Source organism: Mastigoproctus giganteus, chromosome 13 (assembly GCF_048544385.1).
Source record: "Mastigoproctus giganteus isolate SK-2022 chromosome 13, ASM4854438v1, whole genome shotgun sequence".
NCBI classification, from domain to species: Eukaryota; Metazoa; Arthropoda; class Arachnida; order Uropygi; family Thelyphonidae; genus Mastigoproctus; species Mastigoproctus giganteus.
In genome coordinates this window covers 92,007,864-92,023,922 of record NC_143587.1, presented here as the reverse complement: position 1 = coordinate 92,023,922, position 16,059 = coordinate 92,007,864, and the positions used below count along the sequence as shown (strand labels likewise).

Below are 16,059 nucleotides of genomic sequence, written 5' to 3'. Positions count from 1 at the left end.
GATATAACATCTGAATATGCTAGAGTCTCACTCACCAACCACAAAACAAGCCATCAACACCTTTTGACTATCAAAATTTCTTCGGACATCACCTACTCTATGAAATTGTGTTCACTACCCACACTATATAATATGATCAACCTGTGGAGAATGCATAAAGGAATGTATATGTTGACCAAGTTCTGCCAAAAAAAAAAAAAAAAACTGGTATTAAAACTTACTTGGTTATAATATGTTCTTATACCTGACATCTATACTTTATTTGTAATAAAACACACAAATTATGCATCCAATGTTCTCTATGAACTTTTTGAATATGAGGGGCACAATTTTGAAATGAGGTCAAATTTAGTTACATTGACTTTGTTATTTGATTTTTTTCTGCTATTTGAACTGCCCATACATTGTTAAAATGTTATTGTGCCTTGCCTGATAAGTCAAGCCACAATGACATTATCAACATGCTGGACAGCATAACTTGCACTTTTGAAGTCTGAAGGGATAATTCTTTTGCATGGATGGGATCTATCCAATTATATGAAGGAAGGAATTATATACTCTTATGCTCCTATGATTAAAGGGATGGCTAAGTAGGAGAAGACAAAGAGTGGTTATCAACGAGCACTGCTCTTCTTGGACTAATGTTATTAGTGGAATCCTCCACATTTTACTGCTGGGCCCATTGTTGCTTGTATATTTATTAATGATATTCATGAAAGCATATCAGGCTTAAAGTCAAAGTTTGCAGATGATATGAAAGTTGGAAAGGTGGTTAATAACCATAATCGGGGTATGCTACTGCAATCAGATCTAGAAAAATTGGGCAGATAGATTCAGAAGTGGTAATTGAAATTTAACATTGACAAATGCCAGGCCCTGCATATGGGTAACAGAAATCCCAGAATAACATACCAACTATGAGGTACCATATTGAGCACAGTGGAGAATGAGAAATACATATGTGGGTAATTATTCAGTTAGACATAAGTTCTCTGAACAGTGTGAATGGCGGCTAGGACAACTTATAAAGTTTTGTCAATGATATACTGGAATTTTGCCAGTAGGTATAAGGAGGTGATTATCCTATTGTATGAGGCAATGGTTATGCCACATCTTGGGTACTGCATACAGGTCTGGAAGCTTCATTTGTGGCAGGATGTAGATCTGTGGAATGGATGCAGAGTAAAAATGGGTGCTCTTAAATAAAAGGCTTCAGTTCTGAAAACTGCAGCATCTGGAAACTAGGCACCTGCAAGAAGATCTATTTTAGTATTAGTAATGGCCACAAGGTGCAAGGAAGCCTATGGCTTATGCTGTATCAACCAAAAAAAAAAAAAAAAAAACCAATAATAATTAATAAGAGAAAAGGAAATGGACAACCTATGCATTTCCCTCCTTCTGTAGGTAATCCTGTGTTCAAGTATGTTCCCTCCTGTGTTCAAGTATGGAGACTGCACCTAAAGAAAGACATCGAGCTTCTTGAAAGGGTGCAAAGAAGGGTAACTCGCCTGGTGAGATCGGCAAAAGGGCGTCCTCATGAAGAAAGACTTCGAATATGTGGGTTGCAGAGTTTGGAAACTAGACACCTTAGAGGAGATATGATTGAGGACAAAATTTTCAAGATTATAAATGATGCTAGAACTAGGGAACATAAATTAAAGTTACGGGGGGGGGGGGGGGAATGTTTAGATTGGACTGCAGGAAGTTTTATTTTAGCCAGCGAGTTATAAATTACTGGAATAAGTTGCCTTCACGGGTGGTAGAGGCCGACAGTTTGGAGAAATTCAAAGGTCATCTGGATAGTACTTTCGGGTAAGGGAAGCGCATAGGATGATAGGTTTAATTTCCTTTTTATTTATTTATTTTTTATTTATTAATTATTATTATTTATTTATTTATTTTTATCATTGTTTTGTTCTGTTTTTTTTTTTTTTTTTTTTTTTTTTTGGCTGGTGCAGCATAAGCCATAGGCTTTCTTGCACCATGCGGCCGTTACTAATACTAATTATCCAGCTGATCTTTGAATTTCCCCACACTGTCAGCCTCTACCACCCATGTAGGTAACTTATTCCAGTAATTTATAATTCGCTGGCTAAAATAAAACTTCCTGCAATCCAGTCTATTGACATCCCCCTTCCCCCATAACTTGAAATTATGGCCCCTTGTTCTAGAATCATTTATAACTGTGACAATTTTGTCCTCATTCATTTTGCTTATGCTTCTCAGAGCCTGAAACACCTCAATCAAGTCTCCTCTAAGGTGCCTAGTTTCCAAGCTCTGCAACCCACATATTCAAAATCTTTCCCCATATGGATACCCCTTTTGCTGATCTCACCAGGCAAGTTACCCATCTTTGTTGACCCTTTCAAGAAGCACAACGTCTTTCTTTAGGTCCGGTTTCCATACTTGAACGCAATACAGGAACTCCCCAACTTACGGAATACTTGCCTTATGCAAATTCAACTTTACGTAAGTTTTTGCTGGCCGGTGCAAAGTGAAAAAAAAAAAAATATATATATGAAAACGTATTTTGCATCTGTAGGGATAAATGGAAGTATTGTGAAAATATTGTTATGTGAACCCAATAACACTTTTTTTTTTTTTTTTTGTAATTCGTTCCTTGGAAGTTGAAAATTTTGCTATATTACTAAGCTACTTATCTCTCTAAAAGGTCATTTTTATAATGGAAATTACACAACCATTTCATCGTTATCATATGTTCCCATTATAAGAATCAATTTTGAATGCCTCTGTGATATTTTTCTAAAACACATTTGTGGAGGTCACGACTGTAAAACAATAAAAACAATTTGCACTTTCCAGTTTATTGGGCATAATAATGTAAAAACCCACTGTGTGGGTTTTTATGTTATTATGGTGAAATGTGTTCCCCTTCACCAAAATCGTTAATCATATAAAAAACAAATTTTCAGAAACTTCTCTTCATTCCTATTTACGTATTACAATGATGAAGGGAAAGCGATCAACGGAAAGTGCAAGTGGTGGTAGTGCCAGGAAACTAAACAAAATTGATTTAGAAATGAAGATGAAAATGATTAAGAACTACGAAGCAGGACAAAGTTTGTTATCTACTGCAAGGGAATCAGGTCTCACTGTTTGAACAGTGAATACTATTTTAAAGGACAGGGTGAATATAAAAAAAACATATCAAAGGATCAATGCACTTAAGATCAACAGTGATCATAAAACAGCATTCAGGTGCTATATCAAAGATGGAACAGCTATTAATAATATGGATGGAAAATCAGATTCAGAAGCAAGTGCCTCCTGAGTCTAATGACCATTCAAGCAAAAGCAAGAAGTATTTGTGAAGATATTAAGGATAAGTACGTCGACCCCCAAGCCAAGTTCGTGGCAAAAAAATTGCGCTGGTTTCCATAACATTAAAGTATGCAGTGAAGTGGCCAGTGCCGATTCTGCAGCTGCAGAGAAATTTTGTGATAGGCTGGAAAAAATTATTGATGAAGGCGGCTATTCAACGCAGAAAATTTTTAATATTGACGAGACTGCTCTGTACTGGAAAAAAAATGCCGGATCAAACACATTGCCAAAGAGAAAAAGACAATGCCAGGTTTCAAGGCTTCAAAAGATAGGGCCATGCTCTTGCTTGGGGCTAATGCAACAGGAGATAACAGATTAAAACCACTGCTTGTGCACCATTCTGGAAATCCTCATGCATTTAATTGCAATAGAACCAGAGAGCATGAATAACAATATCTATCTTTGAGGAATGGTTTAAATGTTGCTTCATTCCCGAGGTTGAAACACAACGACGTTACTTTCAAGATTTTGCTTCTATTAGCTAATGCTCCTAAACTTTCTACACATCTCGATGATTTCAATTCAAACGTGAGAGTCATATTTCTACCGCCAAACATGATTTCACTCATTCAACCTATGGATCAGGGTGTTATTTTGAATTTAAAAGCATACTATTTACACACAACACTTGCCCAGGCATTGTCTACAGTAGACAGTGAGAAAAATTTTATGTTAAGAGACACTTGGAAATCTTACAATATATACCACGCCATTATCTTAAACATTAATAAGGCCTGGGCAGAAATTACTAAAAGTCGTTAAAATGGCACATGGAGGAAAATATGCCCATGGCACATAAAAGGCTTCGAAGGATTTGAAAAAAACGAATCATATGAAGAAGTTACAGATAAGATTGTAAAGGCTGCAGAGCTACTTCAGTTGGAGGTTGATGCCAAAGACATGTAGGAGTTAACAGAGGAAGAAGAGAAAGAATTATCTAATGAAGAACTTATTGACTTGCAGACAGCGAAAGTGAAAGAAGAAAATGCTGACAAAGCTCAAGATGAACCAAATGAGGAGCTGAGATGCTTCATCACCAGAGAGATGGCAATGGGTGAGGTTTGAAGAGATGGAGCCTGACAGCGAACAATTCTTAAAAGTTAACAGAGGGGTGAATGATATGCTTGCTTGCTACAAAGAAATCTATGATGAAAAGAAAAAAGCCACCATCAAGTCATCCATTAATATGTTCTTTTGTAAGGATGAGCGGCCCACCCCTTCTAAATCTCCACAGCTCGCAACCTCTGCAGCGCCATACTTATCAGCTGAAAACGACGATTCTGGCAACGATGCTCGAGAGGTAAAACTTACTGACATTATGCCTGTCTCTTCTCTTTTTTTGCAATTTTATAATTTTGAAATTTCTTAAATTGCACACTTTTGTAATTTTTCCTGCACATGAGATAAAAAATTGAATAAATAATTCTATTTACATGTTCGTCGAACATTTCTTTTTTGATTCAATTAATTCAGCGAGCACAGTTGCTAGTGCTGCACAAGCATGGGGGAAATTCAACTTACGTAGAGTTCCATGGAACGCAACCCTTACGTAAATTGGGGAGTGGGCTGTATTCCAAGTGTGGCCTAACAATAGCCTTATAAAATGAGATTATGATTTCCTTATCTCTACTAGCAATTGTTCGATAAATCATCAATAGGACATCATGGGCCTTCCCTGCAACCAGTCTAAAATGCTCGGAGAACTTCATATCTGACTGTATCATAATACCCAAGTCCCTTTCTTCCACTATCACCTTTATTTCAACTCTGCCAAGTGTATAAGTTATTTTGGGGTTACTGTTCTCCAGGTGCAATACCTTATACCTTCTGGATTAAAGCGTAGCTGCCATTTTTCTGACAATTTGTGAAGTCTGTCTAGATCATTCTGAAGAAGCTCTGCTTGGTGGCGATCATTAAATACTCTACCAATCTTTACATCATCTGCAAATTTAGACATCATGCCCACTATCCCTTCATCGATGTCATATTACTTAAACATGATTTTCCCTTTACAAAATCATGCTGAGTATCCTTTAGAATTCCATTTCTATCTAAGTGATCCTGAACTTCACCCTTGATCATAGTCTCCATGATTTTCCCTACTACTGAAGTTAGACTAACTGGCCGGTAATTTCCCACTTCACTCTTAGAACCGCCCTTATGTATTGGAGATACATTGGCACATTTCCAATTCAATGGAATCACTCCCGAGTCCAGTGATGCTCTCATAATTCGTCTCAATGGTTCAATGCACTCACTTGCCGCCTCCCTTAAGATTATAGCGTATATGCCATCAATCCTATTATGATGTAGTTACAAAGGAACAGGATGCAAAAAAATAAATCTGATATTATATACTTGGATTTCAGGAAAGCTTTTGACACTGTTGTGCATGGAAGACTACTGTACAAATTGGAACATAATGGTATTAAGGGTAAGTTGCTACAATGGATAAAAGGATGGTAGAGTGGGAGAAGACAGAGGGTGGTAATCAATGGGCACTGCTCTTCGTGAACTAATGTTATTAGTGGAGTCCAACAGGGTTCACTGTTGGGTCCACTGTTGTTTTGTATATTTATCAATGACATTGATGAAGGTAAATCAGGCTTAGTGTCAAAGTTTTCAGATGATACAAAGGTTAGCAGGGTTGTTAATGACAGTAATGGCAGTGTGCTACTGCAACAGGATCTAGGAAATTTGGGAAGATGGGCTGAGAAGTTTAACATTGACAAACGCAAACTACTGCATATGGGTAGAAGTAACCCCAGAGAAACGTACCAACTGTGTGGTACTACACTTAAGGTGGTAGAAAATAAAAAAGACCTGGGAGTAATTGTGCAGTCAGATATGAAGTTTTCTGAGCAATGCAGACAGGCTGCCAGGGCAGGTCATGGGGTTTTGTCAATGATATATAGGAATTTTGCTAGCAGGGAAAAGGAGGTGATTACCCCTCTGTATAAGGCAATGGTCAGGCCACGCCTTGAGTACTGTGTACAGGTCTGGAGGCCTCATTTTAGGAAGGATGTAGATTTGCTTGAGCGTGTACAGAGAAGGGCAACAAGATTGGTGAGGGGAATGAAGGGATCCTCTTACCAAGAGAGGTTTAAGTTCTGCAGATTGCAGTGGCTGGAGACTAGGCACGTGTGAGGTGTATAAGACCTTGAATGGGTTGAGCACACTGAATTCTGATGGGATTCTTCCACTTGTTCAGATTACGAACCTAAGGGGGCATAAATTTGAATTAAGGAAAGACAGATGTAGAATAGATGTGCGGAAATTTGCTTTTAACCAGTGGGTGGTTAATTGCTGGAACAAACATCCATCTGTCGTGAAAGTTGATAGGTTAAATAAATTTAAGGAGGAACTGGACAAACATTTAGAGGGAATGGTTGTGTGAATTTTTTTTTTTTGGTTAATGCTACATAAACTCATACACTTGCTTTCTTGCATCACATGCCACGATTACTACTACTACTACTACCCCAGGAGCCTTACTAGCCTTTAGGCTCAAAAGTTTTTTCATTAAATAAACATGTGAAATTTCAACATCATTAATTTACATTTTTTTAAACTTCACTTCCTTAATTTCTCATTGACGCAAAGGGTTTTTCTTCTGTAAATATCTATGCAAAGTAATTGTCGAGTTCATCTGCAACTTTATCTGGGTATCTAATACTATCCCATTTCCATTACATAAAGGTCTGATCTGGTTTGTCCTCTTCTTTGCATTTATATGTGAAGAATTCCTTATCCCCCCTCTTTGCCAGCCTAGCATTTTCTGTGGCACTATTACATATCAATTTGTAGCTGTTATAAGATTCAGTACTTTTTATTGCTCTGTAACTTTTCCATGCCGTCCTTTTCTGCTGAAGTAATCTGGCAACTTCATTATTCATCCAACTTGGAATCCTTCTAGTGGAATATATTTTTAATGGTATATAAGCATTCAAGGCTTCTGTGATTAATGTTTTAAAGGTATACCATAATTCAATTGTATTTGCTCTCTCTGAGATATCTACCCATTTAATAGAGGCCATGTGGCATCTTAAGCAGTTATAATTTCCTTTCTTGAAATTATAACCCATTCCTTTGCCTTTAACTAGTGCTACCCCCCCCCCTTCATCGTCCACCATAGAACTCCATTATCACTTCCTGTTACCAGGATCTGAGTTGTTTAAGGCTTTGAATGGACCGAGTCCAATGCTAATGATATCCTTTCAATTGCCCAGGCAATACACACGAGAGGACATAAATTCAAATTGAGGTAGGATGGTTGCAGGATAAATGTGTAAAAATCTATCTTCACCTGGTGTTGTGGAAGTGGGTAGTCTGAATTAATTCAAGGAAGGATTAGACATACTGTTAGAGAATGAACAGATGATATGGAAATTTTTTTGCTTCTTTGCATCGTTTGCTAATAATACTTTTTGAGAAAAAATTCTGCATGTTATATTCTAAAGATAGGCAGCTGCTGTTAGCTCAGTAGCAGATATATTACTTTCAATTAGTAGTTTCTCAGAAATAACAGTCAAAACAAATTACCTCCATACTAACTTCGAGCCTGATTTAGAACAAGTTTCTGGTTTTTAAAGGTATTTTCATGTGGGATAACTACTGAGACTATGAGGAATCTTGGTAGTAATTGCTGAACAATGAAGTGCAATTTCCCACATTTCTATAAAGTGACTAAGGTGATCTATATTTTTTAATTTTCATTATCCTGATAGCTGTTTGGTATATCTGAAACACAATTTAAATCTGCTTTATAAAATGCTAGTAATCCTGGAAGATGCAAAGCTAAATGTTTTTGAATTCAGGAATTACCTTGAAGTTTTGGACAATGCAACAAATCAATTAAAAAAAGTTCATCATCATTATTACTATTTCTTCATTACCTGATTTTATTATAAGCCCAAATACACAAACTGAGTATTTTTCTTTAAACATTGCACATCAATGGCTAACATGTTAATGTCTATAAGTATTATTATCTATGTGTATCAAATCACCGAATATTTCTAGCAGACAGTTGACAACTTTTGTATAATTAGAGTTAAAATAATCTTGAAACAAATAAGAGTACACTTTAACATTCAGAGAAGGAAACTTACAGTGCCCCTACTATTCTTCAGCACTCCTGAGCACAGCAAAGTTGTAGCATCATTAAGAAAGGGATCTTTCTAAAGAGGAAGGAGGTAAAATTAGGAATGCATCTGCATATATAACATTACTCAGTAATTTAACAACTCAAAATTTTTGAACTAGCAACTGGAACAAATTTTTTTTTTCCAGATGCTTTTGCAATTCATAATTATCAGTAAGTAATTATCTTAATCAACATTGCAGAAATTTAATTAAACCTTTCGTGTTAAAGGAGGGAGGGGGAAGTAGTTCTACGAATGACTGATGCTGCACTATTGAAACACCAGCATTTATTGTAACCTTACATTATTAAATACAATTTTTTAAACAAATGCAGAGCAAACGTCATTACCCTTTAACAATGACAAAAAAGGAATTGGTGAAGGGTCTGAAGCTATCTAATCAGAACATTACCATATCAGTAAGGTCCTCACTATGCTTGTCAGGAAACCAAGGACATAACATTGATAAATATGCAAATAGAGTAACAGAAAGAGATACCATCAACATCAGAGGCTTAAATGGCAAAAAAGCTGAATCAGCAGAAGGTTTAGAAGATTCATTTAGAACCAGTTTGGAAAACAGTTTAATTAGTGGGAAACTTTATCCAGTAGAGTCACGTGGGCAGAATTTAAAATAGAAAGTTGGGGGATGAAATTTATCTGTGCTTATAGTAAAGGTGAAGGCTCAAAAAATGATAAAACATAACAATTCTTTAATATCTTAGAAACAGATAGAAACTAATGACAATGAAAGAATGCATCAGTTGGAAAATTAAATAACAGGGTAGGAAATGCATAGCTTGCAACAGTTTAGTTGATTCTTATTATTATTATTGATAAGTTTACCTCTACAAATTTTCCTAAAATATCTTTGTAGAGGTAAACTTATCAATAATGGTAAGAGTCAACTAAACTGTTGCAACCTATGCATTTTTAATTACACAGTATTTTAGCATAAATATAGTCAATTTTCTGTGGAGGAAGTATAAAAGAAACATTAAAAGCATAATTAACTGTAGCATCATAGAAAAGCAGCTAAAAACTAGTTTAAAATACAAAGGTATACAGAGGATTTGAGATTGCAAGTGACCATTACCTTGTACTGGGCAAATTAAAAATTCTAATTAGCATCAAAAATAAGATATATATCAAAAAGTTGAAATGCACAAAATTAAAACTTTCAGATTTAACAATTAAATATAGGAACCCTTTTGCTCATTCCTGATGCTAAATCTCTGCAAGAAATATTAAATGAGGGAGCTGAAGACATCACTAAAAGAGTTGAAAAGATTGAAATGGGAAAAATTTTTGATACAGTAATACCCCGAAGTTACGCGATAGGTGGGTCCGACGAAAATCGCGTAAGTCGGGGTACAACTTTGCATATAAATACATATACATTTTGCTTAATTGGGACCAAGGACTAACAAAAACACTAGTTTAGAAGAAAAATATTAATAAAATTGCAGTTCTTTATACATATTAATACAAAATATGTATTAAAAAAAAAACAAATGACTTACGTAAAAAAAGTTATTTCGATGTCGATGGCTTCATAAAATCTAACAAATTCGTCTGACGACACAGCGCGTTCTTTTTTTCACGCAGAATTTCTTCGTAGCAAGCTAATAATTTTTTTTATTCCTTGCTTTGTAGCTATAACGCGTTCTTCGTTGGCGTCTATGTTTTCTAAAATTTTTAAGCCCTTTACAATTGAGCCCTTTTCAATTTTCAACCTGTCAAGTTTGCAATTGTCATGTGCTTTTCGCCGTTGCTTCATTTAGGCCTGTAGCACGTGCAATATCACATGGTCTTTCATTTCGCTCAAAGCGTTTCACAATTTCATATTTTTTCTCTATCGACAGAGGTGGACTGGCCATAAGCCTTACCGGGGAAACCCCGGTGGGCCAGTGTGATTTTGGCCATAAACCATAGTATGAGGCCACTATAAATTTTCCCGGGTAAGAATTTTTGACCCAGTCCGCCTCTGTTTATCGATAATTGCTTTTCTTTTTCTCTCTGAATCTGCAGTGTCTTCGCCAGGACGCTTCCTTTTCACACCTTTTAATTAAGTATTTTACTCATTTTTAGGGAATAAAGCACAATTACAAAACGAGGAGGCACGCTTGATACGCATAAACAAAGCTGCGCGCATGTAGCAACTGAATAAACAACACCGTAAAGGCAGAGATACACTATTAACACCTCACATTTCTAGGGGTTACTACCATAAAACAATAAAAATCCAGTTGCGTTTCTGCTAGTGAAATCTGTTATAAACTGGTAGTAAACTCGATCTAATTGCATTTGCGATTATACCAATAGCTGGAATTGTATTGGTTTTTACGTTATTATGGTGAAATGTGTTTCCCCTTCACTGATATAAAAAACATAAAAGCAACAAAGTTGAATTTTGTTCATCTTTCGCTCTCATTCTCCGCCGTCGCACCGTATATCGATAACATATGAAAAACGACCTTGAAGATAGTGGGCGGCAGCGTTGCCAAACGAAAAAAATCAAGAACCACGTAACTCCGAGTTCGCGTAAGTCGGGGTAGCGTAAGTCGGGGTATTACTGTACTATATTTATTATTGCAATAGAAAATTATAAAATATCAAATATTGAAAAGTAGCAGATGGACGTAAAATCAATGATGAAAGGTGGGGAGAAAACAGCACCATGATGTTACATCATGTCATCCAGAGGTTGTTTCTGAAGGAAAAATTTCAGAAGATTGAAGAACAGCATTAATTATACCTATATATAAAAAGGGAAATAAAGCTGAATGTGGAATTAATGCAAGTATCTTACATAAGAGAGTTAGAAGTATTGTTGAATCTGCTCATGGGAAAGACAGCCAGGCTTTAGGGCAAACAGGGAATGTCAGAATTAAATAGTTACGCTAAAATAAATTACAGAAAAGCCATAAAAACGTAACAAGAACCTGTATTTAGAATTTCTTGATTCTGAGAAAGCCCAAGGCAAAGTATTCAAGAAACTGCCCTTTCAAATATTACAAAAATATGACATCAAGGAAAATCTTTTAGGGAAATAAAAAGTGTATATAAAAAGGAAAAATCTACAGTGAGGACTGAAAGAAGCATTGGAAAATGGTTTAAGGTTAAACTTGAAATAAAGTAAGGCTTCAGCTTATCAGTGCTTTTATTTATAATTTTTATTTTATGCAACATAAGCATTGGGAAAATAAATCTGAGAGTAGGATTATTCTACAGGCCAAATGACTGTGATAAGTATGCACTCTGTACTGCAGCAAGTAGAAAACAAGACTGATGATTTTATGAGATGAGTGCTAGTGCTGCCATCTACTAGAAGTAAACATGAAATGAAAGGGTGATTGTTCCTTGAGCACTGCAGTTAAGGTGAGCAGAAATTGATGCCATTTCAGAATGTAGTGTGAGCTGAAATGCAGGTCTCTACTGTGTTTGTTGTGTACAATGGGACAATGGAACAAAGAGCAAACATCAAGTTTTGTGTTTGACTGGGCAAAAATGCCACAGAAATGTTTCAAATGATGAAGCAGGTGTATAGAGAGAATTGTTTGTCATGTGCACATGCATTTGAGCACTATAAACATTTCACCCAAGGAAGAGAATCACTGGAAGATGACAAACATCTAGGTCCAGCAAAAATGGTTCAAATGGCAGAGTTGATTGCAAAGGTTGTTGTTATTTGGTTTTTAGGAGCATTAGCAACTAAGGCCATATTGCTCCGGGGATATGCAGTGGTCATTCCCAGACCCATCCGCATTGTCCGTATTTGGTGGTCACAGGCTCAAACTCCAGTCTAATCAAGAAGCATGTGCTGCGCACTGCCGCTCCTGCTCACCTGGCTACGGAGGCACTGATTGAAAAGGTGCGGGAAATCATTACCAATGAGTGATGTGTAACACTGAATGATTTCAGAAGTTTAATAACTCAGGATTTGAAGTGTTTGTTCCGCAAACCATGCACAGACCTTCATTAACAAACAGTCAATGACAGGTGCGAGTTGAATATTGCAGAGAACTCATTGAGGCCACTGAAAGCAAACCCAACTTCCTGAATTTGATCATTATGGGTGATGAGACATGGATATCAGTATGACTCTGCAACGAAGCAACAAAGTGCAGAGTGGAAGTCAGCAAACTCTCTCAAAGCCAAAGAGGTTCATCAAGAAAGGTCAAAAATCAAAACCATGTCATCACTTTTTACGATAGCAAGGGAATTATGCACAAAGAGTTCGTGCCCTGTGGCCAAATTGTTACTGCTGCCTACTATCTGGACATTTTGAAACAAATATTGCAGAGAATCTATTGAGTGTGGCCTCACTATGAAGCCAACTTCCTGAATTTGATCATTATGGGTGATGAGACATGGTTATCAGTATGACCCTGCAACGAAGCGACAAAGTTCAGAGTGTAAGTCGGCAAACTCTCTCAAAGCTGTTGTTGTTGTGATGTTTTCTGGTGCAAGGGCTACATAGGCCATATTGCACCTCCCAAATCAATTGACTTTACTTATAAAACCTGATTGAGCAGTAGTTACAAACAGTCATACATTTGAATTTGTTTTAAATAGAGAAAGAATTCCGAGACATTTGCTTCTTAACCTATGATGCTATCGAGAGACAGATGTTGTTGTAGATCTGAAATCAAACTAAAAGACGTTCGTCGGGCACTGTTGAACAAGCTACATTCAAGGAGTATATGTTTTACTGTAAGTGGTTGTGAGCAGTGCACACACTGAGGAGAATCATTTCCTGTAAGCAAGTAGAGATGTTTTTGGGTTTTTTTTGTTTTTTTTTGTTAGTTGTTGGCGCATCGGCTTCTGTGGCCACAATGCACCTCCCAAGGTTTTTGCACTACTCTGATCCAAGCTCGAGGCAGGATTTGAACCCGCAACTTTGGGTTGCCAGGCAGATACTTTACCGACCCGGCTAGCCCGGTTGGCAAGTAGAGATGTGTGAGGTGAGTGTGACCTATTCGGATTCTGGCTAAGATTACTACTTCTTTTCTATTTTCACAAAGGCTAGAAGTCCATAATTGTGGTTCAGGTTTTATTTGGAATAGCTTGTTATTTGTTTGCATTTTCCATAGAAGTGTCCATTGTTCCATATATGGTCTCTGTATATTGTGTTTATAATCAGGATATGGGACTAGATCATTTGTTGAGGCTATGTTGGAAGGGTGCTTTGCAGCATCATCTGCACATTCATTTCCTGGAATACCACTGTGACCAGGGATCCAGGGGAAGATAAGTTTGCCGATGCTCATGTAGACACATCAGCTTATGTCTTATGAGCTTTATTAATAAAGGATTGTTAAGTGAGGAAGTGCTTTTCAAAGCTAAAAGAGCACTCTGTGAATCAGTATCTCTCAAAGCCAAAGAGGTTCACATCAAGAAAGACCAAAAATCAAAACCATGTCATCACTTTCTATGATAGCAAGGGAATTTGCACAAAGAGTTCATGCCCTGTGGCAAAATTTTTACTACTGCCTACTATCTGGACGTTTTTGAAACAAAAACTGCAGAGAATCTATTGAGTGTGGCCTCACTATGAAGAAGATGGCAGTTGGTTGCCCTTGCATGACAATGCACCAAGCTCTCATTGTTCAGGAGTTTTTGGCTAGCAAAAAAAGTCCATGCATGCCGCACCCGCTGTATTCACCAGACTTAACTCTACACAACTTCTTTTTGTTCCTGAAGCTGAAAGACTGCTTTTTTCGTGATGTTGACACTATTCAAAGAACTGTGACAAGAACAGTGAATTGTTTAGTCATTCCAGTCACTTCATGATCATTGCATGCAGTGTGTAGATAGGGGAGGAAGTTACTTTGAATAACCAAGATTAGTTTACTCATATGTGGGATCTTTATTTTTTCTAACATGTAATGTTTTCCAATTACCGTACAATGTAAAATGGGCCAGTAAATCAGATGCCTTATAATGTACAGTGTACTTATGTGGAATTTATTTAAAGATGTAACTACGATCAGGGGTAAAGGGAAGAGTTTTTGCTTTCATAAAGGTGACTATAGTGGTCTCAGACAGTTTTTAAAATCTCTACAGTGGAACCAACTGATGACGTTACCAACAGCAAATTCTAAATGGAAAGCATTCAAGGAATTAACCTTGGAAGCTACAAGGTTTTCATGCCAACTAAGAAATATTGTTCAAGGTTTAGGCCTAAATGGATGTCAACTGAATTAATGAGGCTCGTGGCAGAGAAGAAAAATGCATGGGATGTATATAAATTATCAGGCGACACAGAAGCCTATGGTATTTATAAGCTAGTCTGTAATCAAGTCACACAGGGGGTTATGCAAGCGATGGCAAATTAAGAGAAATATTTGCAAAGTATATATTTGGTAAAGAAAAACAGCAAAAAATTCTTTACTTATATAAACTCCAGAAAGAAGGGGAAGAATCAGATTGGTACAATTCATATCGATGGTTCGACTGGTGATAATCCTGCTCAGATTGCTGACAAACTGGTGATAATCCAAACTCAGATTGCTGAGTATTTTGCATCTACATTCACACAGAGGAATTCTGTAGGGAAGTGGAGGACAGAAGCTTATTAAACTTTAACTGGGAGCTAAATGATTTTGTAATAACTGAGAGCAAAGTGGAGGAGAAATTGTTGAAGTTAAACATAAGGAAGGCACCTGGTGTGGATGGGATCTATTAATAATGATAGATCAATCAATCATGATCGTAATGGCAGTATACTACTTCACGAACTGTAGATTTACAAATGTATCTACAATTCACAAAGGAGATTAAAAGGGTGACATGATTAATACAGACCTGTTAGTTTAACTTCTGTTCAGAGGAAAATAATGGAGTTGTTATTGTTATTTGGTTTTTAGGAGCATTGGCAACTAAGGCCATATTGCTCTGTTGGATATGCGGTGGTCATTCCCTGACCTATCCGCATCCTCCGTATATAATGGAGTCACTGGTTAAAGATGCACTGCAGGATCACCCAGACAAGACTGGATGATCAGGCAAGGTTGTTAATGACAGTATGCTACTGCAAGAATCTAGAAAAGTTGAGCAGATGGGCTGAGAAGTGGCAACTGAAGTTTAACATTGACAATGCAAAGTACTACATATGGGTAGTAGTAATCCCAGAGAAACATAACAACTGTGTGGTAATATGCTCAGGGTGGTAGAGAATGAAAAAGACCTGGGGGCAATTGTGCAGTCAGAACTGAAGTTTTCTGATAGGTGCAGACAGGCTGCCAGGGAAGTCCATGGAGTCTTGTCAATGATATACTGGAATTTTGCTAGTAGGGAAAAGGAGGTGATTATTCCTGTGTATAAGGCAATGGTCAGATTACACCTTGAGTGCTGCATACAGGTCTGGACGCCTCATTTTAGGAAGGATGTAGAAATGTCAAAATGAGTGCAGAGAATGGCAACAAGATTGGTAAGGGGAACAAAGGGGGTCCTCTTACCAAGAAAGGCTTAAGTTCTGTAAATTGCAGCATCTGAAGCTAGGCACCTGTCAGGTTATCTGATTGAGGTGTATAAGGCCTTGAATGGTTTGAGCAGGCTCAATGCTGAT

General features: G+C 37.1%; 1 protein-coding gene across 4 annotated transcripts in view; it reads right to left on the bottom strand.

Annotated features, from left to right (window-relative positions):
* The window catches only part of LOC150076256 (neuroepithelial cell-transforming gene 1 protein-like), a 366,344-nt gene that overhangs the window by 38,674 nt on the left and 311,611 nt on the right, over positions 1-16,059 (bottom strand). For all 4 annotated transcript variants that reach the window (XM_090387565.1, XM_090387562.1, XM_090387563.1 and 1 more), the window contains exon 12: positions 8,454-8,522. In XM_090387565.1, coding sequence (XP_090243691.1) covers positions 8,454-8,522 — 69 coding nt within the window. The remainder of the gene's footprint in view (positions 1-8,453; positions 8,523-16,059) is intronic.